The sequence below is a fragment of the Triturus cristatus genome, chromosome 1_2, assembly GCF_964204655.1.
Source record: "Triturus cristatus chromosome 1_2, aTriCri1.1, whole genome shotgun sequence".
Classification (NCBI taxonomy): domain Eukaryota; kingdom Metazoa; phylum Chordata; class Amphibia; order Caudata; family Salamandridae; genus Triturus; species Triturus cristatus.
The window spans coordinates 107325882-107353066 of record NC_140580.1 but is presented as its reverse complement, the minus strand read 5'-3'; the positions used below and the strand labels follow the sequence as shown (position 1 = coordinate 107353066).

General features: G+C 42.7%; 1 protein-coding gene across 2 annotated transcripts in view; it reads left to right on the top strand.

The window, feature by feature from the left end:
• The window catches only part of LOC146866908 (uncharacterized), a 783565-nt gene that overhangs the window by 17563 nt on the left and 738817 nt on the right, over nt 1-27185 (top strand). For both annotated transcript variants that reach the window (XM_085603053.1, XM_085603047.1), the window contains exon 3: nt 20368-20529. In XM_085603053.1, coding sequence (XP_085459179.1) covers nt 20368-20529 — 162 coding nt within the window. The remainder of the gene's footprint in view (nt 1-20367; nt 20530-27185) is intronic.

Sequence of the window (27185 nt, the reverse complement as noted above, 5' to 3'; positions counted from 1 at the left end):
TTTGTCTTCACCCTGCACACCGTCACAAAATGGTTTTCTTTTCCACAGTTTCTGCAGATCTGCCCAATGCCGGGACATTTACTTTTGTGTGGAAATGAAAATCCACACCTAAAACAACTTCATTTTCTGTGGATAATTCACTCTGGATCTCTTGGCCTTGTGTTTTGGCTTATTTCTTACATTCATGACTGAATCACTCTGCGCACCTCCGGCCTCCATGTCAACAGCTTGTCAATCAGCACTCGCTTCAGCTCTGGCAGCTATTAGAACTCACTCCAGACTCAGAGTTTCTATCAGCATTCTTCATCTGAACAAATCTGATAAGCATCTGCAAATCACTCTGAGGCGGATAGCTTCCTCATCATTAAATTAATTGAACTTACAGTGTTTGAGCGTATCTAGTCTTTCAAAAAATTTCCGATGGTCTCACCAGCTTTCTATCATTCTTGACTGAAGATGTACCTTTCGTAATCTACATTTAGCATTGGATTGAACTTGAGATTCAAGGCTGGTTTGACTGTATGTAATTTCGTCTGCTCGCTGCATTTTCTTTATGACTTTTTCCACACCTTCACCGGCAAGATTCTCAAGGTACTTGATAATCTTCTTGTTATTTGCCTCCTCAATTGCATCAATGAAATCATCTAAGGTCTCTGTCCAGGCAGTCCACTGTCGCCAATATTAAACTTTTTGGCGGCAACAAATGTCAGTGGTGGTTTCAAGAAGGCGGCAGCAGTGTAACCATTTATGAGATTGTCTGACACTGAGGGTGGAGTTCCTTCCGACACCATCTGCTCTTCCTTCCAATACCATCTCTAAGGCCCTGTACTGTGCTGGCCTCTGGGTTATCTTGGAAATCCTGTGGAACCTTGACCTCCTTCTTTGTCTCCATGGGAGCCCTTTGCTTTTAGGAGACCTTGAGAGTTGTTCTGGGCCACCACTCGGCAGCTTTGGTGGTGGGCTGCTTCGGATATGGACCGCTCCACAAGCACAACCCCAGGTGCTTTCTCTAGGGTGGCTTGTCCAGTGCAGGGGCACAATGTCGCTCTACGCTCAGCTCTGGTAAACAGATGACTATTTTAGTATTTGAATTTTCTTTGCATGTAAGCGTCTCTTTGTTCCGTCTGACACCTGGTTGAGTTCTGCCTCACAGCATTGTCACTACGTATGAATGTATGGCTTTGAGTTGCCTAGTAGTGCAGTACCTCTTTGTGTGGCCTTCCCAGCAGGTCTCGGCCACCAATGTGTAGACTTCTCAGTGAAGCTTTTATTAATGTCAAATGCTTTTCACAGAACTGGGGATGCGCTTGTCTCCAGATACTCCAAATGTCGATTCGACACTACAACAAAGGCACACATGGCATGCACCAGCAATTTACTGGACCACAGCAAATTCTCTGGGAGAGAACTGACTATCTTCAGGTTACCTATCCCCTATCTCGTTATCAGTTGTAGCGTCCTCCCCAGCCCAGGTACTCGCCAATGACGATGCCACACACAGAACTTAGTATCACGTCTTTATTAGTCTGTGTGTAATCACAAACTTAACATTCTATACCTGCATTCACTTTACTACGCTCAAATCCTTCTACCGTGTTCAACAGGCTTCACAATGGTTCCGTCATTTCAAGCTCACACAACCCTACAACATTCACAGAACTATCACCCAGGTCTTCATCACCAGTAAGCTAAACTACTTGAGTGCACTATACATAGTTATTAATGCACTATTGTCCAGGAGACTTTAGACCATAGAGATCTCAGCAGTCAGACTCACACTCAGACTCCCACCCCTCTCCCACATCACCCCACACTTCAAAAACATCCACTGACTCACAGTCCACAAATGGGCTCTTTTCAAACTCCTCAAACATACATCCAAATTCTTGTACAACATCAATCCCACCTACCTCAGCACTCACATAAACTTCCCCAAACCTACCAGACACCTCAAGTCTTTCAGACACCTACACATACACAACCCCGAACTAATACACAACCCCAAATACCCAGGAGCCACACCTTCTTCTACCTCACTCCTAAAGCCTGGAATGACATGTCTCTGCACTTCAGAGCTGTCTCCCCTGTTCCTGAATTCCACAAGAAACTGAAGAATTTTTTCTAATTCTTATCCCTGGGATAGTTTCACACCGAGCCTGCTTGCAGCTCCAGGGTACCCTGCGGGATGAGTTGTGTGCTTTACAAATACACATGACATTACATATGTAAACAGTTAAAAATCTTTCTTTGGTGCTTCTCTGAGAATGGATGATCATCTCTGACCTCGAGCTGAGGTACAGCCTTCTTTTAGGTATCCCTGACTCCCAGCTATGGACTATCAAGGCCACTGGGCCCTAATCTCCACAACTCACTCCAAACCAAGGTAAGGGAGGTGCCCACTTGTTCAGACCCACCCACTCTGTTAAGGACTTGTCTGAGGACCATTTAAGGTCAATCACTTCCTGCCTAAGTGGCAGCCATTGTGCTGTGCTGCACTGGACCAGTGGGGGAACAGGCTACCACAGGGCACCCCTTTGGGTGAGTAGTATTCATCCATGCAGCTCCGAGGCTGTCCCTCAGACAACTCCACACTCGCAACGTGAGGAAAACATTCTTCGCACTGCTACCAGCACCAGCATAAATCCTACCCTCTCTAGGCAGTTATTCACACCAACACTTTCACTGACCAACAGGAACATGCAGACAGGTCATTCGCTGCCTTTAATAACAATTTTGACTGCTACAACTAGGACGCAACATTCACCAGACTCACCTTGATGGCATGGGCTGACCATGATTTCACTGTGCTTACTGACTCAAAGGGGCATCTCTAGAGAAGGGCTAGGCTACACACGTGGCAGTAGTTAGTGATCTATGCCTCAGCTTGTCTGGTTGGTGCCACCTTCTTAAGGCTTCACAAACTTCAATAGAATGTCTTTGGGGACCTCAGGGGAATGAGGGGAGGAATCGAGTGCTTGTTATTTTCCTTTTCTGCGTGCTTTAATAGTATTGCAGTGAATAAACAAAGAAGTGGTTGTTCTACTTCAAAAAAGTACATTTACAATGCTATTTCCATGCTGTTGTTTTTTTTCTTTTAAATGCATCAATACAAATCAGAAAATCTGCAGGAGTGCAATAGAGCTGTATGAAGAAAGGCGAATTTACCTTCATGTGTGTGAGACTTTGAGGTGAGGCATGATTCACAAATCCCCACATGGCTTGCCAAGCCAAAGATGCGGGATTCTGGAGGTTTTCCCTAGCTCAGTAAACCTACTCTCAAGATTTACACTCCAGTTACAGCCCTTGGTTATGCATGTTTCCACCTGAAGCCAGTTGATTGACTTAAAAAGGCAGAGGCGATGAATCTTCTTCCACAACTGCACAGGCTGGTGTTATGGAGTTTCTGTCACGGGTGAGATTTCTGCAGCCGGGAGTTGCATTATTTATCCTTGATCTTACTTGATATGATATATATTTTGAAAATTGGTGTAAAATCAAGCAGGTGGAACAAACTTACGGGCCAATCAGGCCAATGACACTATGAAACGCTGCTGGTCCCAACACTGTTCTGAATAGGGATTTGATTGTTAGAAACTCCAATGGAGGGTGTATTCAACCTTGATGAGACAGTGAGTGTCCCGGGCCCAGAAAAACTGATTATGTTGCGTTATGTTATTTCTTTTTGACAAGCTTTTATGAAAATGCATTGTTTCAGAACACAATGAGGATAATGGCAAGATATGAGAGAACTATGCAGTAGTATAGGAATTATAACGTTGAGGATGTGAAGGATAATCCATCAGTAACAGGCCATTGTGAAATTGGTGGAAAAAGAGGTGTTGGGTTTCTGCTAGCAAGCTGGTAGTGTGGGGGAATGATGGCCGGAGAAGTGTAGAGTGGTAGAGTATTCCAGAGTAGACGCACTGGCGTAATACAGGCCCCCGGCAGCCCCCACAGTGCAGGGGGCCACCGAGCTGCAGGGGACCCTCTCAGCACAGTACTCTGGCCTGAGAGCTCCTGATTAAATCCAGAGCGGGGGCCCCCTCCATGTACCTTGCAGGAGGGCCCCCTCAAGTTTTGTTACGCCACTGAGAAGAGGAGCGAGAAGCGTCACATGGAGAGCAGGGGAAGAGTGGAGAATTCGTCAAGGAGAGTGAAGAAGGTGAACATGTGAAAGTTAGGATTACCCAAGGCCACCTATAGAATTGAAAGTGATTCAAAGATATTTAAAATCAGTTCTTTGAGAGACTGGTAGCTAATGTAGTTGACGGAGAAGATAGAGAGCGTGGGCCAGTAAGGCTTTATATGAAAAAAGCCATTTAATTGTGGAGAGTTTGTTGGGGCGTTCATAAATTTACATGCTATGCTGGACTTTCAATACTCCCATTGATTGCTCGCAATATCATTGTTAATTTTTCCAAGGCTGGTTGTTGGTCTTGGCTAAGTCAGCTATGTGCTGAGCAGTTGTATCATCACAGTGGAGCTGAGTTGTGTGTGCAAATTGTTATGCCAACTTCTCAAGTGCTTTATTACTAGGGTGCAAGACTAAAGCCTCCTTGGACCATTCTAGATGGGTAGATATTAAAAATACAACACAACACGTAGGGAAGTCCAAGTCAAAGCAGTGCTTATTGCAAGATAACAGGCAGTCAAGAAAACCAGCAAAAGAAAGTTGTCATTTCTAAAGACTATGGCTCACACTAGAAAATGTCTGTTAGAGCAGAGCACAAAAAACATGCATATTTTGGTCTAGTTTGTATACATTTTCTACCAATACAAGTCAATATAGAGAGATTATGTGACAGCAATTAATTAGTTTGAGCGGAAACTTTAGTAATGCACAGGTATACAGATTCTTTCATCCAAGGAAGCCCTAGACAGCATTAAAGTCAAGTGACATGTGAGATGCCCCTATTTGCCCAGATTATTTCAGTGGTGAGTAGCTGCTTTTATCACCTCACGAAGCTGAGACCTATTATTCAGTTTATTTCCCCTCAGCTCTGAGCTTTAGTCGTAGGAGCCACAATTAACAATAGACTGGACTTCTACAACTGTTCTATGTGGGTATTCCCGCCTGACAAGTCCCCAAAGTGTGCCCAATACTGGTATAAGACTGATCATGGGTCATTAATCATGGGTCTTAAGAAGAAAGATCAAATTCCGGATTGCCTTCAAAATTGCCTGCTTCACATTCAAGTGCAAAAAATATATACCTTCCCAAATTGCACATCCTTTTACATTCCTATATGTTCCCTTTCCAGCCAAACACATGACTTGCTCATTGTCCCCAGAGTTAAGCTTAAATATAAAGGTGGGCAGGTTTTTTTTTGTTGTTGGCCCTACTCCATAGCATTCCCTCCCTATCCACCTTAGGTGCACATCTAGCAATATCACCTTAGAGAAAGCTCTCAAAGCCTATCTGGTCCAGGTCCTCTGATGACTGGTGCATGGAGAACTCACTGAGGGTAGTGGTTGCCTTAGAAATGCCATTGTAGATAGAATATAGATCGATTTTTGTTCACCAGTTACATTTTCGAATCTTTGGCTACAATTATATCATCAGTCCCATTTAATGTTATGTGTTGTCTTAAAGCATGATCTTGTACTCCATATACAGTTAACTTTGACAAGCCAGGCTGTCAACATAGTTCAACGTGTAAATCGGGGGTAAAGGTTACAGGCTAGGTTCATGCAGCAAATCATTTTTTCATAGAAGCCCTCCTGATTCTATGTTATACAAAACAAACTGCAGAAAGAACAGATGATGGACGGAATGCTGAACAAATCAAACATTCACCCTCAGTCACAGCTCTGGGTTAAATCCATCGTTTTTATGCTCACCATGCCATTCCAGTTTGGACCCAGCCAAATCAGTCTTAACCCTGCTCCCCGTGGAAATAGGCCGGCCCGAACTGCCAGGCAAGGTCCTCCCAGACCAAGAACAGCATCCTGCGACTGGTTTAAGGGTTATCACACTGGACATGAGTCATTAGTCTGTGAAAAATTCCATAATTCTCAGCACTTCTAAAAAGTAAGCAAGACCTTACTCTGATTGGAAGAGCTGTCTTCTCTCAGACCTCTGACCTAAAAGATGGAACTAACCTGCTCTTTGTCTATCAACAGGGCTTCCACCTAAGGAGAGGCACTGAATCCTCATGGTTATACATTTGGGAGGACTTTAAAATGACAGTGGATAGAAATGTATTGACTGCACTGTTACTGCCGCATCTTTTTGACACCTTTGACACCTTTGACACGGTTCACCACCAGATCCCTACTTCTGAGTTTAAATGAACACAGTAACTTTGAATCTATTGAGGCATCCTAGGCTGGGTCCCTTCCTGTCATTGACAGGCCTAGTATTATCTTATTGCTCCAGTTCATCTCCGATAAATTCACCAGCGACTCTGGGGTCATCTCACTTCTCTTGTTAAAACTGTGCATCGCACCACTACCAGACCTCAAGTCTTTACATTTAGCATGGTAGAATTATGCTGATGATAAGCAGATCCCTTGAAAACTGGAAAATCCCAAGAATCCTCAGGACGTTATCTCTGCATGCTATTCATTGGTTAATGGATGCTGAGTAACCACCTTAAACTTAACTCTTCCAAAACTGAAATCCAAACATCTGGAGTATGGAAGCATGGAAACTGGAGCATGGAAGAAATACCAGCAAACTTATAGAACATAGGAATCTGCCCTTCACCAGCAATATCCACTGAAGTGACAAATTTGAGACTTATGCACAAGAAGTGCCACTTACAATATGCAAAGTCTTTGATACATGTACTCATATGCAGTTTTCTCTCAGGAGCTGCAGGCCACTATCACCATTGTCATGTCTCAGTTAGACAATGCAAACGGTCGCTGAGACTGCAAAGGATTCAAAACAATCAAGACTCTTCCTACTACGTCACCCGTGGAAACACATTACCTTAGTACTTCAAGTGCTTCACTCACTCCCTGTAGCCAGGCACCCTGCCATCAAAGCCCTTTCCATTGCCAACAGGGTCATCCATGGCATTGTCTCTTCCTTTAACAATATAGGGCTCCAATGATACCCACAGAAGGCACCTTCTGTTCTAGACTGGCAACTTGGCTCATCATTCCCCCTAGACGAAAAAAAAGAAATGTTATCCTCCGCACAAGCTATTGAATGATGTACTTCCTGGCAAGGACAAGAAATATCCAAGATCACAGAAGAAAGTAAATACCTGACTCTTCCCTAGCCGAGGATGCAGGACCAAGCCAACTAATAAATAGTTTGAATCGCCCATACAAGGCTAGTGTGAAGAAGTGTTCCAACCATACAGCATTGTGTCTAAACATCCCCTGCTAAGCCTTGACAGTGGTATGAAGAACATGGGTGATGTATGCATGTAGGGATGGTATAGGTTATGCCATTGAAAGAAAATTGTGCATAAATGCAAAGAGCAATATATTTTCCATACCTGAAATGAGTCTGGGGCATAACTGTAAAAAACGTGGAAAATACATGTTTCATGCTTACAAAGAGCATTAGGAATAAAGGTTTCATTGTATGTGTTGCATAGATGTTCAATATATGTTGGAATTCGGGCCAGACATTTTCCCTAATAAATATAGGGGGCATTAGCCATACATTGTCCAAGCCATGTTGGATTTAAATCATGTTTATACTTAGATTGCCTGGTGGCCACTTCAGCGCCCTTAGCAAGTGCAAAGGGAATGGAGCCAGAGGGCGAGGAGCAGAGGAATGTAAATGGACGATGGTCAGGCTGGCCGTGGCTGGTAGCTAGGATACTGATAGATGCCTGCCGAGCAGGGTGTTCTTCAGGGCTTTGCTCAATTTCAAAGTGCTGCAGAGGGTCCTCTGTTCTGCACTTTGATGGACCAGGAGCTCATGGAGTGACCTTCCATTGGGGGTGGTTGGATATGGACCATGGCTGAGACGGGCTGCGTTATTTTTAGCTCATCGGAGCTTAGCCATGATCTTGACTGGAACAAGCTTGTAGATGCTGTTGCAGAAGTCATTTAAGGAGATGTTTACGATGAAGATAGAACACGTTTTTGCGACCTGATTTCAAAAGGACAAGTCTGCATTAGTATTTCTCCAAGGGTATAGACACTTAGATGTGAAGAAAGGAACACATGCAACATGCATGTAATGAGTGGAGGGCTTGCATGATCCATGCATATAGATGTATCACACACATGCTCATCAAGTTCTTAGAGTATTCATGCATATGTTATGTTAAGTTGATTTGTATAGCGCACTAATCACCCGAGTTGGTATAGAGGTGCTTGTACGAAGTGTTTGGGTGTATGGCCCTAAGGTGCTTTTATGAAGAGCCATAACTTCAGCTTCTTGTGGAACTCAAGAAGTGAGGAGGCTCTGATGTGTTGTGGGAGGTTGTTCCATGTCTTGGGTGCGATGTAGGAGAATGAGCGACCTCCAGTTTTGCTTTTGTGGATGCGGGGAGTGTGTGTGAGCGAGAGTGAGGCAGAGCGTAGGTGTCTGGTGAGTTGGTGAGAGTGTATGCGGCTGTTGAGGTATTTTGCTCCTGTGATCCATAAGTACAAAGAGCATGAGACATATATATTCAGTTCAGGGCGTGAATTTTTTTTTTAACAGCATTATGTCCAGTTTCTGTACCATGAAGCAGACAGAATCAACATTTCGCATAACTCAGAGGTACATTGATATGATTGAATACAGCATTTTCTTCTCCGAGTCCACAAACGTATTCTACAATAAAACCTTCAACCAGCCCCCACGTCTCCAATAGGCTCAAATGCAATGGAACCAAGATGCTCTCCACCCAAACACTAACAACCAAGCATCATTGGTATCCCATCAGCTTATTGGTCAGGGTCAACGCCAGTCAAACTGATCAAGAGGACAGTCCTACTCCAGCAGTGAGGATTAGTTGTGTGGGAGGTGCGAGTGCACACCTGAGGACTACTTCTTTATGTGATTATGGATGGGAGTCCGCACCTCTTAGATTGGTGAGGCTGTCCCTGACTGTGGTCGTTATTTGTTCTGTAGTGCAGAGTCCAAACTGTTGCCTAACACAAACTCAACCTCGGGAGATTGGGAGCCCTCCACTTCAGGGCTATTGTATCGATAAACTGACCGCCAAGAGGAACAACAAAACAATAAGCAGATTTAACAGTAGCTGTACATTGTTTGTTTTCTGTATATTGTATACAGATGGAAATGTATCCTCTATTAGTCAACACTCTGCAGTTTTGGTGCCGGGGAGGTCTGCCAGAGGCTTTTATTAATTGCCTTTGGATCCCCTAGGAGCAGTGTTTGAAATGGAAATATAAAACTGTAGGCACTCACCCTCTCATAGTAGCTGTTAGCTACCGAGATGTGCTGGTACTTTTCCTTTGAAATTTAAGAATTGCAGATGCCCGGTACTTGATATTTCCTGACTATTAGGACCACTGCTTCCTAGTGTTGCAAGCCCTTTACCCTGCAGTTAAACTTAATGTAGGCCTGGTGTTGCTGGCCATGTGGCATCGCAGAGCTATGTTGGTCTGTGTCTCTGTGTGTGAGCGAAACATACCCTGTGGGATGGGCTATGATGTAAGTATGTATGCGAGTGTTGTATCTTGGAGGCAATTAGGAGCAAAGTGATATTTAACTGTATGTATACCTTATTGTTACTGAGTTAGATGGATGTTCAAAGTTCTGTCGAAGGTGTAAGCATAATTTCAGTAGGACAAGTAATCCAGACAGTGACATGAGCCGAAGTTACCTCCTGTGCGTACATGTGGAGCGTACGGCCACTCTGCGCGTACGGCCACGCTGCGTTGCAAGTCAGGAGAGCTCTAGGTAGAGGCAGAGGCAGAGGGCGGGAAAGTGAAATAGTGACCATAATTCAAGGTACTTAGACGGTCTTAGAATTTCTATTCTATTTTTACATTCAAGGAGAGGTCTGTAATTGACCTTCTTTGACATTTATTCTCTTTTCTGATTTAGCATGGGGAATTGATTTTACAGTATATGGGCGAGTGATGTATGCCTTGGCATTGTCCTAATGTGTTTCTGCTAGGCGGTGAAAGCTAGTGAACGATAATATTGTTATCAATTATTTAAGCACAGTTACTGATTTCTGCTTTTTAGATTCAGACCCAGCCTCTGCTTACTTGTGGGGAGGAGGGGCTTGGTGTTTGCTGCTTCCAGACCATCCCACTCATAAGGGAATAGAGAGATTCCACGACAGGCCTGTCTCTCCAAAATGCCGGTGGGGCCTGGGCAGAGTCATGCATGCTGTTTGGAATTCCAGGTTAACAGTAGGCAATAACTAATGGCTGCGTAGGTGTTGGTTCGCTGAGTCACAGACTTAAATGCTGCATGGAGATCAAAGGATGCACAAGGTCCTCTGTATTGAGCCTTGTTCTAAAGACCAGACAGAGGGTTGTTTTAGTTATTGTCTGGGGAAAGAGTAGAAAGACTTCTTTTAAAGAAATAAAATCCTTCCAAGCTTCTCAAAATAAGCTTCCTAATCGAAACATGGCGGCTGGGACACTATCTGCAAAAGACCTCACTAATTATTTGATGTGCAGTTGTAGCAGGCCCGAAGTTACTGCATCTCTAAGTCTTCTACAACCAAGCTCTAATCGCATTGGTTGTAGCTACCATGATCCCGTCTTCTGGGAACCTGTTCTATAGAACAACTCTGCAGTGCATAAAAAGTGCCTGTGCTATGCCCCGTGCGTGTAACCGCTGTTAGTCGCAAATGATGCTCATTGTCAACGTACACATTTCTTGGTGAGGTTATGTAGGGTATCTGTTCCCTAATTGCCCAGATGCAGTTTATTCGTATGGAATAGTGGCTCTTGCCAGCATGTGATTTAGTGCCACCATCAGCGCTGAGGATCAGAGGCAGGAGATGGGTGTGCTTTCGGTCAATCCTTCTCGCACCTTACGTCCCAGCTTTTTTAATGAGGGGGACTTTTATATCTACTGCAGTTGATAGTAGGCACACTTTGAGGAACATACTCACAACACCAATTTGCTATTCATTCATCAAATGTTATCAGGGCCACCAATGTATTTCTCGAAAGTCTTTCTTCATCAAGGCCTAGGCCTTCACAAGCATGTGGACACGTTACATTGTTAGATGCATCCCATCATGTTGTGGAGTTTTGATGAAGATCATGAAGGGCCGCTGTAGAGGGTAGAGCTCCACATGCAGAAGAGACACAAGGCAAAAACAAATTTCGGAGCAGAGGAACATTACATGCTTATCAGATATGCTCTTAGAGAGGTTGTTGACAACAGATATTCAGGGGTCATGAACAGTCTGGAGACTCTGCTTTTGAGTATGTGTGAGGAATACCAGGGCTAAGCTATGGCATCTTTCTTTCGTGGGTAGCATTCGTTGTGTAAAGTTATCTCGACTCTCCTGGAGCGAGTAATCCTAGATACGTGAAGCATATAGGCCAGATATGAGCTGTAGGAAAGAATGTTTGAAGCTTTAAGTACCTGCTGTCATGCTCTAGGTTTACCACCTAACCTATGAAGTGCTTGTATTTGGTTTTTTTTTTCAACCGGTAGTTTCTAACCCCAAAGACAACCTGGTTGCTCACTAGCAGAATGGACGACTTCTTGCTGAAACCGTATTAAAGCAATCTTAATAAAACTTTTTTTTAGATGGTGCTTCTTACTGCCCCCTTCTCGTATCAATCTGCTGTACATAACCGGTATTAACATTCAAGCCCAAATAGAGAATTATATTATGAGAATCTGGGAACTGAATGTAAAAATATCCCGACAACTACACCCTGCAAATAGGAAGAGATATTTCCACTGTGAACTAAGCTTCTTCTTTACTGTAAGCTGTACTGGTGCCCAGATCTCCAATTCACCAGGCCCCTTCATCCTCTATTCACTTGATGAAAAACAGTGAAAACCATGAGTCAGGAAATTGAAACCAACCATTATAACCCTGCAACTCTCTTTCCAAGATGGGTATTTTGGTGCTACACTGTTTTTCACATTTTCTGCACGCACCCATAACTAGTCACACTCCACTGCTTAACTTTGGTGCCACCACTCTACCGTAAATAAAAGTGTGATTTTTCCTATACCAAATGTATAAATAATAGTGTACATTCCATACCTTATTGCTAATATTTGCCATTCTTTAAAAAATTGAAAACTTTTTTGCACCATCTTGGATTTGATGTTTCCAATCCAGAGAGAACATTGATCATGTTTTCTTTTGGAATACAGCGCCACCCTGTATTTCTACTTGTGATGCGAGGGTTGATCACAATAAATTAATGTTTCACAGACGTGAGTCATTTTGATGAAATGGCAGTTGAGAACCAGTGTTATTTGAACAACCTGTAGTGGTATGATCAAAGTCACTGATGAATTTGACTTATGCGCTGTTATGCAAGGTGGCTTTTGGGGGAGGGATGGACGATTGTTTGGGACCAGATAATAAGGTGTTCCTGAGACAATCTAGAGCAGTCCAAATGCTATCATATTCGTTCTGACATCATAAGGTATGGCCTTCAGTGTAGTGGCAGTAATCACTGCCCAAGCTGAAGCATATTGGGCATCCTTCTGTGGCTTGGCGAGTGCTAAGACCATCTTGATGTGCCTGTTGAAACTGGGGTGCAATACCAATTCAACTCCCTAAACTGCCCCACCACAACTTCTTCTTTGATAGCATTGTACGTTTAAACACGAAATTGTTTGTTCATTTTGTAGGTTTTCATAGCACAAGCAACATACCCTTTTAGGCTTTTAGGCTCTCTCCAAAAAGTTGGACAAAAGTACAATTTCAAAAACAGTGTGGGGATCTGTTAAATGAACCTACATAGAGACAGAGTTCGTTCATGCTTTGCGAAACTCAGCACAGACATAGCTTTATTAAAAGAAACACATTTATCAGCAGCTTGAAAACTAAATCGATGCTTCGAGGGTATAATTTCCTCTGCCATGCAGAAAAAGAATGGAACAATAATCTTATGTCATGAAAATCTCAATGTTGCAATGACATATCAACATAGTGATATGCAAGGAAGGTCGATTGCTGTTGAATTGCTTGCCAATAAAATACTGATTACAATGTTTACAGTTTATGGTCCTTAAGCGGTGAATAATTACTTTTGGAATAAAATTGCTGAAAACGTATTAGATTATAAAAGGCAGTATTTTAATTAAGGGAGAGATTGTAACCAAACTTTTGACCCCCTATCCAAAAACACATGGGTCCCTTTGACTAAATACTTGCTGACTTCTGACAACGCTGAAGATACAGATTTCTAAATAACTAAACTAAAGTCCGTGTGACTTGGCAATATAAGATGCTACTATCAATATTAAATATATGCAGTTATTACCGCATGCCCCTATCCTGTGTCGCTTAAGAGATCATGTAGTCTGTTTTATAATAATAAAGCTTTGTAATAATTGTTTGACCCTATGCTAGATAGGAACTCCAAGTCAAATTTGTTCCACAATAAAATGCATGAATAGTTGTGTTCAACAATACCCAGAACTTCTTAGCTCCTTTGTAATTGTATGGAGACAATGTAATCCAGCTTTAAGGGAATGAACTTTTTTTCTCCCCAGGTCACCGATCTCAATCCCAAATTGATTTTCTTCCCAGCTATTTTGTTTTTTTTTGGATACACATAATATTCATACATATAATATTCATCGCATCCATTAAATAACATATAATGAAACTGCTACAAGTGCTGCATATCAGCTAGAAACGTTCCAGTGAAATACCGTAGTCATGCACCTAACATTTAAAACATCCTCACTCTAGTCACAGCAGAAATCCCCACCTAGAAACAATGGCTTGAGGGTGCGGGGAGGGGCAATGGGGTGGCACACAGCTACAATATCAGAAAAAAAGGACAAATTACACATCCCCTTTTCAGAGTCCCCATACCATTTCATGCTTGGCTACACACCCTCTAATCTTATAAACTGCCTGTTCGAGGGTGCACCAATGAGACAGTCTTTCAGTGTGGGAAGATGTCAGGCTCTTCAGTGTTTTTGCAATATCCGTTTGGCCAGAAAGTATCTAATACGTTGGGTCAGTATGCTTCCTATATCCTCCATAATCCCCAGGAGGGCAATTTTAGGTATCAAGTTAACTGGAAAACCCCAGTTCTGAGGTATTATTATTATTATTATTTGGAGTTTTATATCGCGCACGGTTACCCTTGGGCATCCCAGCGCTATCCATAGATCAGACCACCACCCAACGCGTGGCCCTTTAGACCGGGAACAGATGAGTTTTTAATAGTTTGCGGAAACGCAGAGTGTTACTCTCTGCCCGCAGGCTAAGTGGAAGCGAGTTCCAGGCGGAAGCCGTATTCACTGAGAACCTTCTCCCTCCAGTGCGGGCACGCCTTACCCTAAAAGACTGGAGGAGAAATTTATGATCCGAGCGAAGAGCCCTTGCTGCCTTATAGGGTTGGATCATGTTCCTGAGAATCGCTGGGCCCTTCCCCTGCAGACTCTTCTGTGCCATGCAGAGTGCTTTAAAAGTTACTCTTTCCCGCACCGGGAGCCAGTGCAGCGCCTTCAGTGCTGGTTTGGCAGACTGTCTTCTGGGAACATTAGTCAGCAGTCTGGCTGCCGCATTCTGCACCTGCTGCAATTTCTTGAATGTGGATTCCGGCGCGCCCAAGAAAAGTACATTACTGTAGTCCAGCCTCGAAATTATGAGCCCCTGAATGAGCAACTTACGGGGGGCCTCAGGAAGGAGTGAAAGAATCCTGCGGGCTGACCGGAGCATACCGAAGCATACACCGGCTGTCTTTTTGGCATGTGTTCTGAACGTCAGGTCCTGCTCCAGCCACACCCCCAGGCTCTTAATCTCCTTCTTCGGGCTGGGAGGAACACCCATGCAGTCGGGCCAACTACTGGGGGACAAGGCGAAGGAGGATTGACCCAAAATCATGAGCTCGGTCTTAGAGCCGTTCAATTTAAGGGATGAATTACACATCCACCCAAACACTTCCTCCAAACAGGAATGAAGCACCGCTGGTTCTTTCTCTAGCTGAGAGAGCCCCACCACCATCTGTGTATCATCCGCGTAGCTGATGATGTTAAAGCCAAACGGAGAAACCACATCCTCCAGGGGGGCCATATAGACGTTAAATAATGTAGGGCTCAACGACGAGCCCTGGGGAACCCCACACTGGAGGGCGAAGGGGGGAGACTTCTCATTTCCTTCCCATACTTCATTTCCCATTGGATTTGTTTCCAATACTGTTTGGTGACAGAAGATTCTCAGACCATGTTGTAAGAGGGTGCCGTGTGAGGATTAACATCTAGTGCAAATTGGGGCAGAGGAGGATGTTAATCTGGTGTAAACAGTCAGTGGTATAACATATCTATGGAAATAGAGAAGCTGAATAATAAGTTTCAAAGCCTAGCCCATATGACTAGTGTGCAGGTTGTCACACTGGCTTCTATCCAGTCATCATCATCATCGAGCGAGCACACATCTGCAGGCCATGCTTCTCGTAAGGGAAACAATGGGTCTGAGCTGTTAGACAGTAGTGTACAGTAGATTTGTTTGATATATTTCTTGCCTAGGGGTTCCATCATTAACCTGGCCTCCAATGTGCTGTATTTTGGAGATTGTGTTAATCGATCTTGCAAGGGAAGTAAGGTTAGCTCAGTGACATCTGAGATCATGTTGTGTGGTATGAAGAAGTTATTAACTCGGGTGAATGTGTTGTGTGCCATTGCGTGGAATGAAAATCCCTTCTCCCCACTCTTACACTCATGCCATACATCAGAAAGTCTCATATCTTCGGCCAGTCTTGTGAAACCAGAGGGCCGATATGCTGTAGAGGGCCTCAAATGCTAAACATCTACATGTTTGTCCATAATTGCATTCAAATCCCCTCCTATTTCTAGGGAATCGGGGAGAGTATCAGCCAAGGCTGTGGTGTATGCTGGGAACCGTCCAGTAGGTCAGGAGGGAGATAGATGCTAGCAAGCATCCATTGTTTGCCAGATATGGAGTCTGAGAGAAGGACATATTCTACCGAGGGACTCCACCTTAGAATACCTAACCTTACAGAGGGTTGTTTTATGGAACATAATCGCTACACCAAGTGAGCCGGGTGTAAACTACACAATCCCAAATTGATTACATATTTGTGAGTAATAGTTTATCCAGACCCTAATAAATGCAAAGCTTAGTGCTATTCATATATCAGATCGTGCCCCAGTATTCACTGACTATGATTTAACGCCCTTCAAGCTCATCCGAGAAGGTGGAGATTTAATAACTCTTTGTTACATGACCCCCAACTTCATCTGTGGATTTGAGAAGTTCAGTGATACATTTTGTGCATGTTATCTTCCCCTCAATACTTCTGTCTAACTTTTGGTATTCCTTAAAGCAGCACAAGGCTTTATTATTCAATTTGTTTCAATTTTTTTTTTCAAATACAGCCGAAAAGGAATCAAGTATACTATCAGATAATATTAAAAAGCATGAATATTCATATCATCACTCAATATCTAATGTTTCATTAAATCATTTGATGAAAGCTTACCTACAATATAATAAATGTACTATTAACGGTGCATCTACTTGTTTACTTAGGAGGAATGTTAATATTATGGTGGACAAAATAAATCTGGGGAAATTATTAGCATTGATCTGAAATTTAGTAGTGATCGGACTAAGATAGATCATATCATAATTTATAAGGATCTACCTCTATATAAATATTTGGGTCTTCTAAATTAATTTGTAACATATTATTAAGACATCTACACCTTAGAATACACACCTTCAGAAACAGAGATTAACACTTATTTACAGTCTCTTAAAAAAACCTAAATTAGATTATATTAGAATTCACATCCCTAGAGAATGATAGTTTCATGAGTGAAATGAGCACCAGCACCGGGTGGTTTCACACTAGAATTGTAGTCCCAGTTTTCCAAGATCTAATTGCCTAAACTTTTGGATTTATTTAATTCTTTTGCACATTCTAAGTCTGCTCGGGATTCTTTTCGCAAGGCTATGATTTGTCTTACTCCCCTAAGAAAATTCAGATTTAAAGTTTTGCAAAAATTAGAAACCCAGCTCGTTAGCCAATGTGCATTACAAGATATTTGCAAAAACTTTGGTCTTACGAATTGATCCTATTTTACACAAACTTATTGGAATAAAACAGTCTGGGTTTGTTAAAGGTTGTTTTTCTTCTGATAATAGAGTTGTCTTTGATATTTTAAGTAAAGTATGAAAGTTTTCATGTTGTTTAGCGGCAGTTACTTTAGTCTTTGAGAAAGCATTTGATAGGATAGAATGGCAATTTGTTTTTAGGACGCTGAGTTGGTTTGGCTTTAGATGAAAAATTTGAGATTCTAGTTAATTACTATTACCTCTCCAAAAGCGGCTATTTTTGCTAATGGTATCTTATTTAATTATTCCCCGCTGCAAAGAGGCATTTATCTCTAGACGTCAGCAAAATAAAGAAATATCCAGATATGCATAATGCGAAAGGCAACCTAAACTATCCGTTTATGTAGATCACATTTTACTTTACAATACTAACTGACATTTCATATCCTACATTTTTTTGCAGAAGTGTATAACTATTCTATTTTGTTGGGTTGTACATTGAATTTTGACAAATGTGAGATAATTCCGTATAATAAATGTTGTCTTAAAAAGTAATTTGTAGATTGGAGGTTCTCCTGGAATCTGTCTAAGTTTAAATACATATATTTTTATACATCTCTTTTTATTTGCATTTACACTAACACTATCATATATAAATGCTACATTAAGAAATGGATATAATTCTTCTTTAGTTTGCATAAGACCATCACACTTGCCTGTACCACTGATTGTGGCTATGGTCGATGCTACATGTGGAGTGGTCAGTTTCCAGCTCATCAAACATTGTTTTGCTGTGTCCATTTAGAACACCTTCGTTGGTATTTTAGCTGGGCAGCCTCTAGCTGTACAAATTACATCCTCCACCAGGGCGCATCTGTCTATGCCTCCCCTCACCCACGGTAGAGGGAGCAATGGTTTACCACTGTTTTGCAATCAAGAAGCCTAGACCAGTAAATATGTGAGCGCTGCTGCTCCCCTTCCATCCATCTATAATCTACTGCAAGGCTACTCCTAGTTTTAATTGACTTTTTTATCCTGGTATTCCCGTCCAGCGGTGAGTGTATGCTAGCCCAGTATGTACCAATGATGGAACAGCTCCATATGGTGTATAGGAATCTGCTCAGGAATATTGCAGTGCTGCCAAGCTGTCAAACGGGTTCTGCTCATGCGCTACAGCCTTGAGGGATGATCATAGACACAATGCAAATAATTGAACTGTATGAGTCGCAGTCTGGACGAAATGGCCAGAACTTAAGTTTAAATATTTAGGGATATAGTTCACTATCTCAGTTGTGAAGATTAATTTGATGACACCATGAACAAACTTGATACTTTAACTTTAAGATGGAATCTTTGGTATGATTCATGTTGTAATACCCAAGTACATTTCACGAAGATTGATTCGATTTTTATTAAAGTTTTTATGGAGTTATAAAACGTACAGAGTATCTCTTTCAAGGCTAAGAATGAATAAACAAGAGGGAGGAGTTAATTTTAATCATTATCATACTTTTTGTCTGAGACAAGCCACCCATTGGTTATCTTTTGAGGAAGATTTCCTTAAACTTTTATGGATGTATAGAGTTATATTCCATATCACCTCACTCTAAAACAAAAACGAGCATTTACAAGTAAAATACTACAACTTATTATGAAGGGAAGAAAGTTAATTTCATGAATTCTTCTTTATGGTACAATAATATTAAAGTAATCAAAAGATCTTTTTTTTTTGGGAAGACTTAGAAACGATTAAATCTTATTTGGGTTAATCCGATGTTAAAAAATTGTGTTATCTGAACTTTTGCAGATGTTCAATAATTAAGTTTCTTAATGTTGCTATTATTAATAGGCTAAAATCAAAAACAGAACTATATTGGGAATCTGATCTTAATGTTTTCTAGTCCACAGACCTTTGGAATAGACTATAGGGGAAAGTACAGAAATCATTCTGTGTTGCCAATACTACTCAAACACAATTGTTTTTATTTACAATCACTTATTAATTACTCCTGTAGTGTTAGGGAAATAGAGTGTGAATACTCATGCTAAATGATCTTGTAATCAGGGAATCAGTGGTTTAAAACATGTCATTTATTTGTCCTTCAGTGTACAATTGTTTTGACAAAGTAAAGAATATATCACAGTGACGTACGGTATAGTACATATTGATAAGCTAACTGTGTATATTTTTGGAATGATTTAGTATGTATATTTTTGGAATGATTTACTATATATTTATTTCCTACCTTTCCTTCCTTTCATCCACCACCCCATTTCTTCTCTTTCTTTCCCTTTCCCTGTTTTCTGTGATTATCTTCCACAAATCTAGCACATAAATATTTAATTAAGTTATTGGTTTAAATTCAGTATAATTTTTGTTTTTTCATATAATATTTATTTATCCATTATACACAAGATCAATCTTTTAAACAATTCTATTCTTAAATGTAAGGTTTTTACATATTTATTTTAATAAAAATTTAAACTGCAAAAAAAAATGTGAGGTGACCTATTAATTGGAGAAGTCCCTCCCTGCGATGGTGTTAATCGAATGAGATCTGAGCACCGGGGTGCTTTACAAATACTGTCAAACTGGCCTAGGCCAACTCAAATGTTTTTATCAGAGTCACGTGCACAGGTTCGCACTGGACATCAACAGGATGAGATTTAGAGAATAAACTTGCTTCCAAAATTTTTTAACATGAAGTTGGTCTTTATGAAGTTTAAAGACAACAGAATTCAACTCGTCGATCAGATAATGGAAGTGTGGATTCCTGCACAAAAATATGATTTGTGCACCCCTCACAACCCCATGTCCCTTGTAAGAGTAACCTACTTCCACTCTTCAATGTTCTTGTTGTGTCTTCACCCTGTGGACCTGCAATCAATCACAGTGGAGTAACCAATGAACACAGTATTCTGGTGGTGGAAAGGGACTGTCTACAGCGGTCACCTCTTTACTCTGCTTTCTTAAGAAGGCATATCCTACACCTGTAAATATCTTAAACTAGATGTGAAGGAGACGTTTTGCCCTGTTTGTTTCTGTGATGCTTGCGATCTCTTATGATATTTGCTGCGCATGAAACGTATTTTAATGAAGAGGTATTAATTTAGAGATATAAAGGGACACAAGATCGGGAAACAATGTGATGTAAATGGAACAATGTGGCTTATTCCATCTTTAGGTTTTTTTCATTTCTTTCACTTGTGATGGGCAGACTTTATATAATTTCTCCTCCAGCTAATCAATACTTACTTCAGTTGCTGGATGACAAGAAAGCGGTTTTCTTCCAGAAACCAACCGAGGCTCGGATCAAGCAGGTGTTTGCGATACTGGACAGTGTGACCCCTCAGCTTGGAGTCTTCTCGCCCCTTCTGACACACATCAAGGACGAGCTAAGGGGTGAGTGTCTATGGGAAGTTTTAATAGATGTTAACTGGAATGGTATCTCATCTAAAAGACACATGCTGGATCTTTTCTTAGCTGGGTCTACATATTTTCAAACTGGCCCTGCATCTCCTTTCAAAGGAGCATGCACATTCTCTGAACCTGGCCTGTATCTGCTGTGAAACTGGCCTGAATTTCTTTAGCCTAGGATTGCATCTTCTCAAGTTCTGATAACATTTCCAGAAATGCATAGTGTACTAGCCTAGAACCATAACCTGCAGAGCCCTGCAAAGTAACATGCATGCATCCATCCATTCATCCAGCACCACACTCCGATTAAGGTTAGGCAAAGAACGACAGGCTTTCTGGCCATCACTCAGTTTGTTTTATTGCCTTGTTTATGATAATCATATAGTGCTGAAGTCTGCATACGTATTGTAGCAAATCTCTCCGGATGTAGTGTGAACCCACAACACAGTGATGAGGTGCACCTGAGATGCTGGCATGGTGCTTAGCATGGAAAACAGAAGAGAGTTCAGCATTTTCTACAAGTACAGACAAAATACAGTCAGGTTATAAAGATTCTTTCTTGTGAACACACAGTTTAACGCTCCCAAGACCCTTTTACAATAATCAATACTATGGTAACAGCAGGTGTTGGTAATGTGCAATCTGTTTGGCTCCATGGCTTCTGCTACTACTACTACTACTACTACTAATGATGATGATAATACTATTGTTACTACTACTATTAATATAAGGGATAAAGCACTCCCTGCCGCACATTATGAGGCTATTGCAAGTCACCGAGGAGTTCCATAACCATATGTAGGAACGAGGCCGAAGGTCGAGTTCCTTTATAAGAATATGGAGCTCTGAGGTAACTTACAATATCCTTGTAATGTATGGCAGGGGGTAGTTTATCCCATATAATACATGGTCACTCCATCACCTTTCCCACAAATCACTTAAAACCTTGATGCATAGCTCTTTTATATGGAAGAGAGCCTGTGTGCAAATATGAAGAATAAAAATAGAACCTCTAGTGCTAACTTTAAAACATCAAACACCTGTTAGACATTTGCTGTAAAACGCTATTAGAAACAGTTCAATACAAGTCGGGTTTAAAAAAAAAAAGCTGCAAAAGCACCTTAGGTTCTAACTTTTTTATAACTTATCTAGGGAGTGCAAATAATAAAGGTGTTCTTTTTGCTTGTTACTGTAAGCTAGAAAAATAGAGCAGAAGAAAGAAGGCCCAAATTTCATTTTCGTTGCTTTAAACAGCTGCTCTGTGACCTGACTGGTATTTCACCTCGGCTGCTGGCTCTGGCAGCAGGCATTGTGAGGTCAGAACTCGACTTTAATAACCAATTACAATTGAGTTCTGACTTCTTTTCTTTATAATTGGCGACTGGTTGCATCACAAGTCACCGATTATGACGGAATTAGAGATGTAAATTTCTACAGAGATTGCAGAATCCCATGTATTTTATAATAACAATAATAATAGCTGTATATCTTTTATCACAAACTGTATTGTCTCTTGACATTTAAAAACACAGGTGCTGTTTTAACTGTTGTGAAATGGGGTTGATCTATCTTACGGTCCTCCAAAAGATTGTGATTGTGAAGGAATTCGTAAAGTGCACGGCTACTCAAGAGTGTCCCGGCGCAATACGGTCTGTGAAAAGAGGCAGATACGGATGGTGATTAGTGAGAATAAAGCCAGGTCTTAAGCTTTATCTTAAAACCAGCTTCAATCTTTGTTTGACGCAGGTCAAAAGAGTTTGTTCCACCATACAGGGCCCAGGAAGGAGAAAGAGCAACCTCCACCAGATGACCCGTAGGGACCTCGGACAAATGATTACCAGTAGAGCGTAAAACTCTAACAGGGCTATAAAAGGCAATGCTAGCCGAAAGATGGTCCGGTCCAGAATGATGGATCGTCCTCTGCATTTAAAGAGCTAATTTAAAAAAAATCAGTTTTCTGATTGGGAAGCCAGTGCAAATTGTGCAAATGACAGGAAATATGTTCCCGTCCCGGCAAACCCAGAGCCAGTCGTGCTGCTGCATTCTGAACGACCTGAAGTCTATTCAGGAGATATTTGGGAAACCTGCATATAAAGCATTGGGCGTAACCCAAAGAGAAAAGGCTGATCCATCTAAGTTGAAATTCAGACCTTTAGTCTTGAAGGTAGTGCTTATTCCTCTGAGCAATCTTATCAACTGGATGCAGTCATGGCAGAGGTTGCTGCTTCGGCAACCTGGCACCTGTTCAATTCGGTAGCACAAAGAAACTACCAGAAACTACGCATCTAAACAAAGAGCCATACCTGCTCGTTCACCTTTGGATTTCCCCCAGCGACCTCTGTATATCTATGTATTGCTATATTTAATCCATATATTTAATCCATATTGAAATGGACAGGTCAGCTGAAGCCTCTCCCATGCATAAGAAAGTGCTGTGGTGGCAGTGCTGGTGTTTCCACACTTTCAAGCCAGGTAACAGAACTGAATGGCACGCCTTCTTTGAGTACGTTAAAGAGTTTTTCCTCTACCAACCTTTTCTTGAATATGGCAGCACCTTTTACCGTGCTACACTCAAGATCCTGATACTAGATTTCAGGGCTCTAAGTCTACACTTAGTTGCACTGCATAGTAGCAAACAAACTTGATTGCTTGCTTACACATTCATTCACCGGCTCACTCCCTATCGCTCATTTATCCATTGACATGCACTGGGGTTTGCTGGCCCTAACTCCATGGTGTTTATCTAATACCATCTGCTTCAATCTATTTATTTTGTTCACCTGTAAACCACAAATGGTTCTATTAGGATGGAAGGTTTACCTGCTGAAAGCTTCCAATATCTGCCTGTGATATACAAGGCACAACAGGTTGCCCTCATTCATGAAACTGCTAATATATAATTGTATATTTCTGAGTTGATGTGGTGCAATCATTTACAAAACACCCATTAGAAATAAGAATTTGGCTATGAAAACCTTGATAAATGAATTTAATTCTAGGGATACAAGCTGGAATCGTTGCCCATAAATTGGCCTCTGCAGATCACGACCTGATTACTTTCTAAACTAAACTGAATTCCTTGATATTTCAGTCCATGGACTGCCAATGAACAACAGACTTCCTTTTTCTGCCACGGATAAGCCTGTGGACTGACTTCGAACTATAACCTTTCTTCATCCACCATTGACAGGTTCAATCACCTCATGGACTCTCGAACGACCATACACATCCTTCTTCTACCATGGACAAGGCCCATCAGACAGTGGACCACTATCAAATCATACGCTTTTGTCATCTGCCATAAAAAAGGTGCCATTGGACTAGGTGCTGACTTCAAACCGTAGCCTTTCGTAGTCCACCATGGAGAAGGTCCTTTGCGCCATACAGTCATAGATGTCCCTCATCCATCATGCGCAAGATCCATTAAAATGATTGATTACCTTTATCGGACATGCAAAAAGTGCATTGTCTGAGGGACTTGCATCATCACCCAATAAACAGGCTGCATTCTTTTAAGTAGACTGACATCATCAGGTCATGGATTGTACTCATTGGATTATGGACTGCTGAACTTGTAGATCTGCTAGCATCAGGGTGGTCATGTTCTCGCTTTATTAGGCAATGGCTGACTTCATTAGATCATAGATTGACATCCGCATATTATGACCTGCTTTTATCTGAAAAAAGATCAATTGATGGACAGAATGTTGAACAATGTCAAACATTCACCCCAGTACAGAGATCTGGGTCTAAATCCATTGTTGTTTTGCTCCCCATGCCATTCCAGTTTAAAACAGTCCAACCCGAATTGCCAGATCAGGTCCTCCCTGGACCGGTAACAAGCATCCTAGGATCGGTTTCGGAGTTTCGCCCCTCATCAGCCAGGCCAGGATGCTTGTTTCTGGTCCAGGGAGGATCTGGCTTGGCAGTTCGGGTTGGACTGTTCCCATGTGGAACAGGGTCAAGACTGATTTGCATATGGCCGGGTCCAAACTGGGGTGGCGTAGTGAGCAAAAGAACAATGGATTAAACCCAGATCTTTTTGACTGGGGGTGAATGTTTGCATTGTTTCAGCATTCCGACCATCACTTGTTCCTTTTTCTGTTTTTATCTGAGTAATGAGATGAATTCATCAATCATTAATACATTTTAAACCCAGTTCATGAACTGAATCAGTCAGATAATAGATTGACTTTATCAGCACACAGACAGACTTTATGAAATCATAAACTAACCTTAGCAGAATATCGGTAGGATTTATCAGAAGAAAGACTGACTTTATCAGACCATGAACTGACTTTGTTAGGTCATATACTGAGATCATAAGATCATGGCTGGACATCAGCAGATCGTGATTTGTCTTCATTAGACCACAAACTCAATTTGCCAGGCCTTATACTGAAGAATTCATCAAGTCACAGACTTATTCTTCAACAGTAGACTGATATTGTCAGACCATGAACTGACTTCATCAGACCAACCAATCAATCAATCAGGGAAATTATAAGCGTGCTAGTCACCCGTGAGGGTCTCAAGGTGCTGGGGCGTGGGGGGTGGGAGGGAGCATCTCCGGTCAGTCGAAGAGCCAGGTCATGAGGGTCTTCCTGAAGTTGTGCAGGGTGGGGGGCGTCTGATGTTGGTTGGCAGCTCGTTCCAGATCATGGCCGTGATGTAGGAGAAGGTTCTTCCACACGTTCTTGCTCTGCAGATGTGCGGGGTTCGGCGAGGGCGAGGTCGGTGGATTGGAGGTTCCTCTTTGGTACGTGAAAGGAGATTCTGTTGTTGAGATATTGGGGTCCGGTGTTGTGGAGGCATTTGTAGGCGTGGGTGAGGATCTCGAAAGTTACTCTTTTCTCGACGGGGAGCAAGTGGAGGTTACGCAGGTGCTGGGTGATGTGTTCATGTCAGGGGGTGCCGAGGACAAGTCTGGCTGCGGTGTTCTGTATGGTCAGGAGTTTGTGGAGCAGAGACTTGTTGATCCCGGCGTGGAGGGCGTTTCCGTAGTCGAGTATGCTGGTTATGACTGCGTGGGAGACGGTCTTCCTTGGTTCGGGGGGGATCTATTTGAAGGACTTTCGGAGGATGCGGGGGTTGTTGAAGCAGGTGGGGGCGACGGCGTTGACTTGTTGGGTCATGGAGAGGGAGGAGCCTAGTACGATGTTGAGGTTTTGGGCGTGGTCCATGGTGGTGGGGGGCTGCCGAGGGCAGTGGGCCACCAGGAGTTGTCCCATGCAGAGGTGGAAGGTCCGAGGATGAGGACCTCTGTCTTCTCCGAGTTGAGCGTCCGGCATCTGCTGCTCATCCAGGATGCAACGTCTTTCATTCCCTCCAAGAAGTTGAGTCTGGTGGTGAAGGGGTCCTTGGTGAGGGAGAGGATGAGCTGGGTGTCATCAGCGTAGGATACTATGCTGAGTCCGTGCTGTCCGATGTTGGCAAGGGTGGCCATGTAGATGTTGAAGAGCGTGGGGCTGAGCGACGATCCTTGTGGTACCCTGCTGTTGATTTCCGTGGGTTTGGAGAGGGAGGGTGGAAGTCTGATTCTTTGGGTTCTGCCGGTGAGGAAGGAGCGGAGCCAGGCGATGGCGGTTCCCTGTATGCCAGCTTTGTGGAGTCTGGTGGCAAGTGTGCTGTGGGAGGCGGTATTGAAGGCTGCAGAGAGGTCGAGTAGGATCAGGGCTGTGGTGTGTCCTTGGTCGAGGAGGGTGCGGATGTCGTCTGTGGCAGCGAGTAGAGCGATCTCATTGCTGTGGTTGCTGCGGAATCTGAATTGGGAGGGTCGAGGATGGAGTTTTCTTCGAGGAATTTTGTTCGCTGGATGTTGATGGTCTTCTCAGTGACTTTTGCCATGAAGGGAAGGAGGGAGATGGGTCGGTAGTTCTTGAGGTCCATGGGATCTGTTAAGGGCTTCTTGAGTAGGGGTCTGACTTCTGCCATTTCCAGTCCTTGGGAAAGATGCCTGTTTTGAAGGTGGTATTGATGGTGCGTCCTTGTTCTGGGGTGATGGCGGCGGTGGCTCTGTGGAAGATGTGCTTGGGCAAGGGTCCGTGGGGGCTCCTGAGTGGATGCCTTTCATGGTTAATGCGGTGTCTTATGTGGTGACTGGGGTCCAGGAGGAGATGGAGGGCTGGCTGGCATTGCTGGAGGATGGAGTGGTTTTGGGGTGAGGTGTCTGGTCGTTGAAGTTTGTGTAGAGACCCTTAATCTTCAGATGGAAGTAGGAGCCACGCTTGTTGCAGAGGTCCTGGGAAGGGGTGATGTTTGTGGTTTCGCTGGGGGGGTTTGGTGAGGTCCTGGATGATGCTGAAAAGTTCCTTGGAGTTGCTGGTTGTTGGTGAGGATCTTGTTCTGGATGAAGGTCCTTTTGGTGTATCTGATGTGTTGGTGGTATTCTGTCATGGCGTTCTTGTAGATGGTGCTGTCTTCCGAGGGTTTTCTGTTTCTTCAGTTCTTCTCGAGACGTCTGCATGTGTGTCTGGATTCTTGGAGGTAGACGGTGAACCAGGTGGCCTTCCTGGGGCGCTATCGGGTTTACGTAGGGGTGCGAGCTTGTCTGCGTAGTTGGAGATCCATCTGTGGAGTTCTTTGGCTGTGAGGTTGGCGTCGGTCAAGGTGGCAGGGGCATCGTGGTTGAGGGTGGAGTT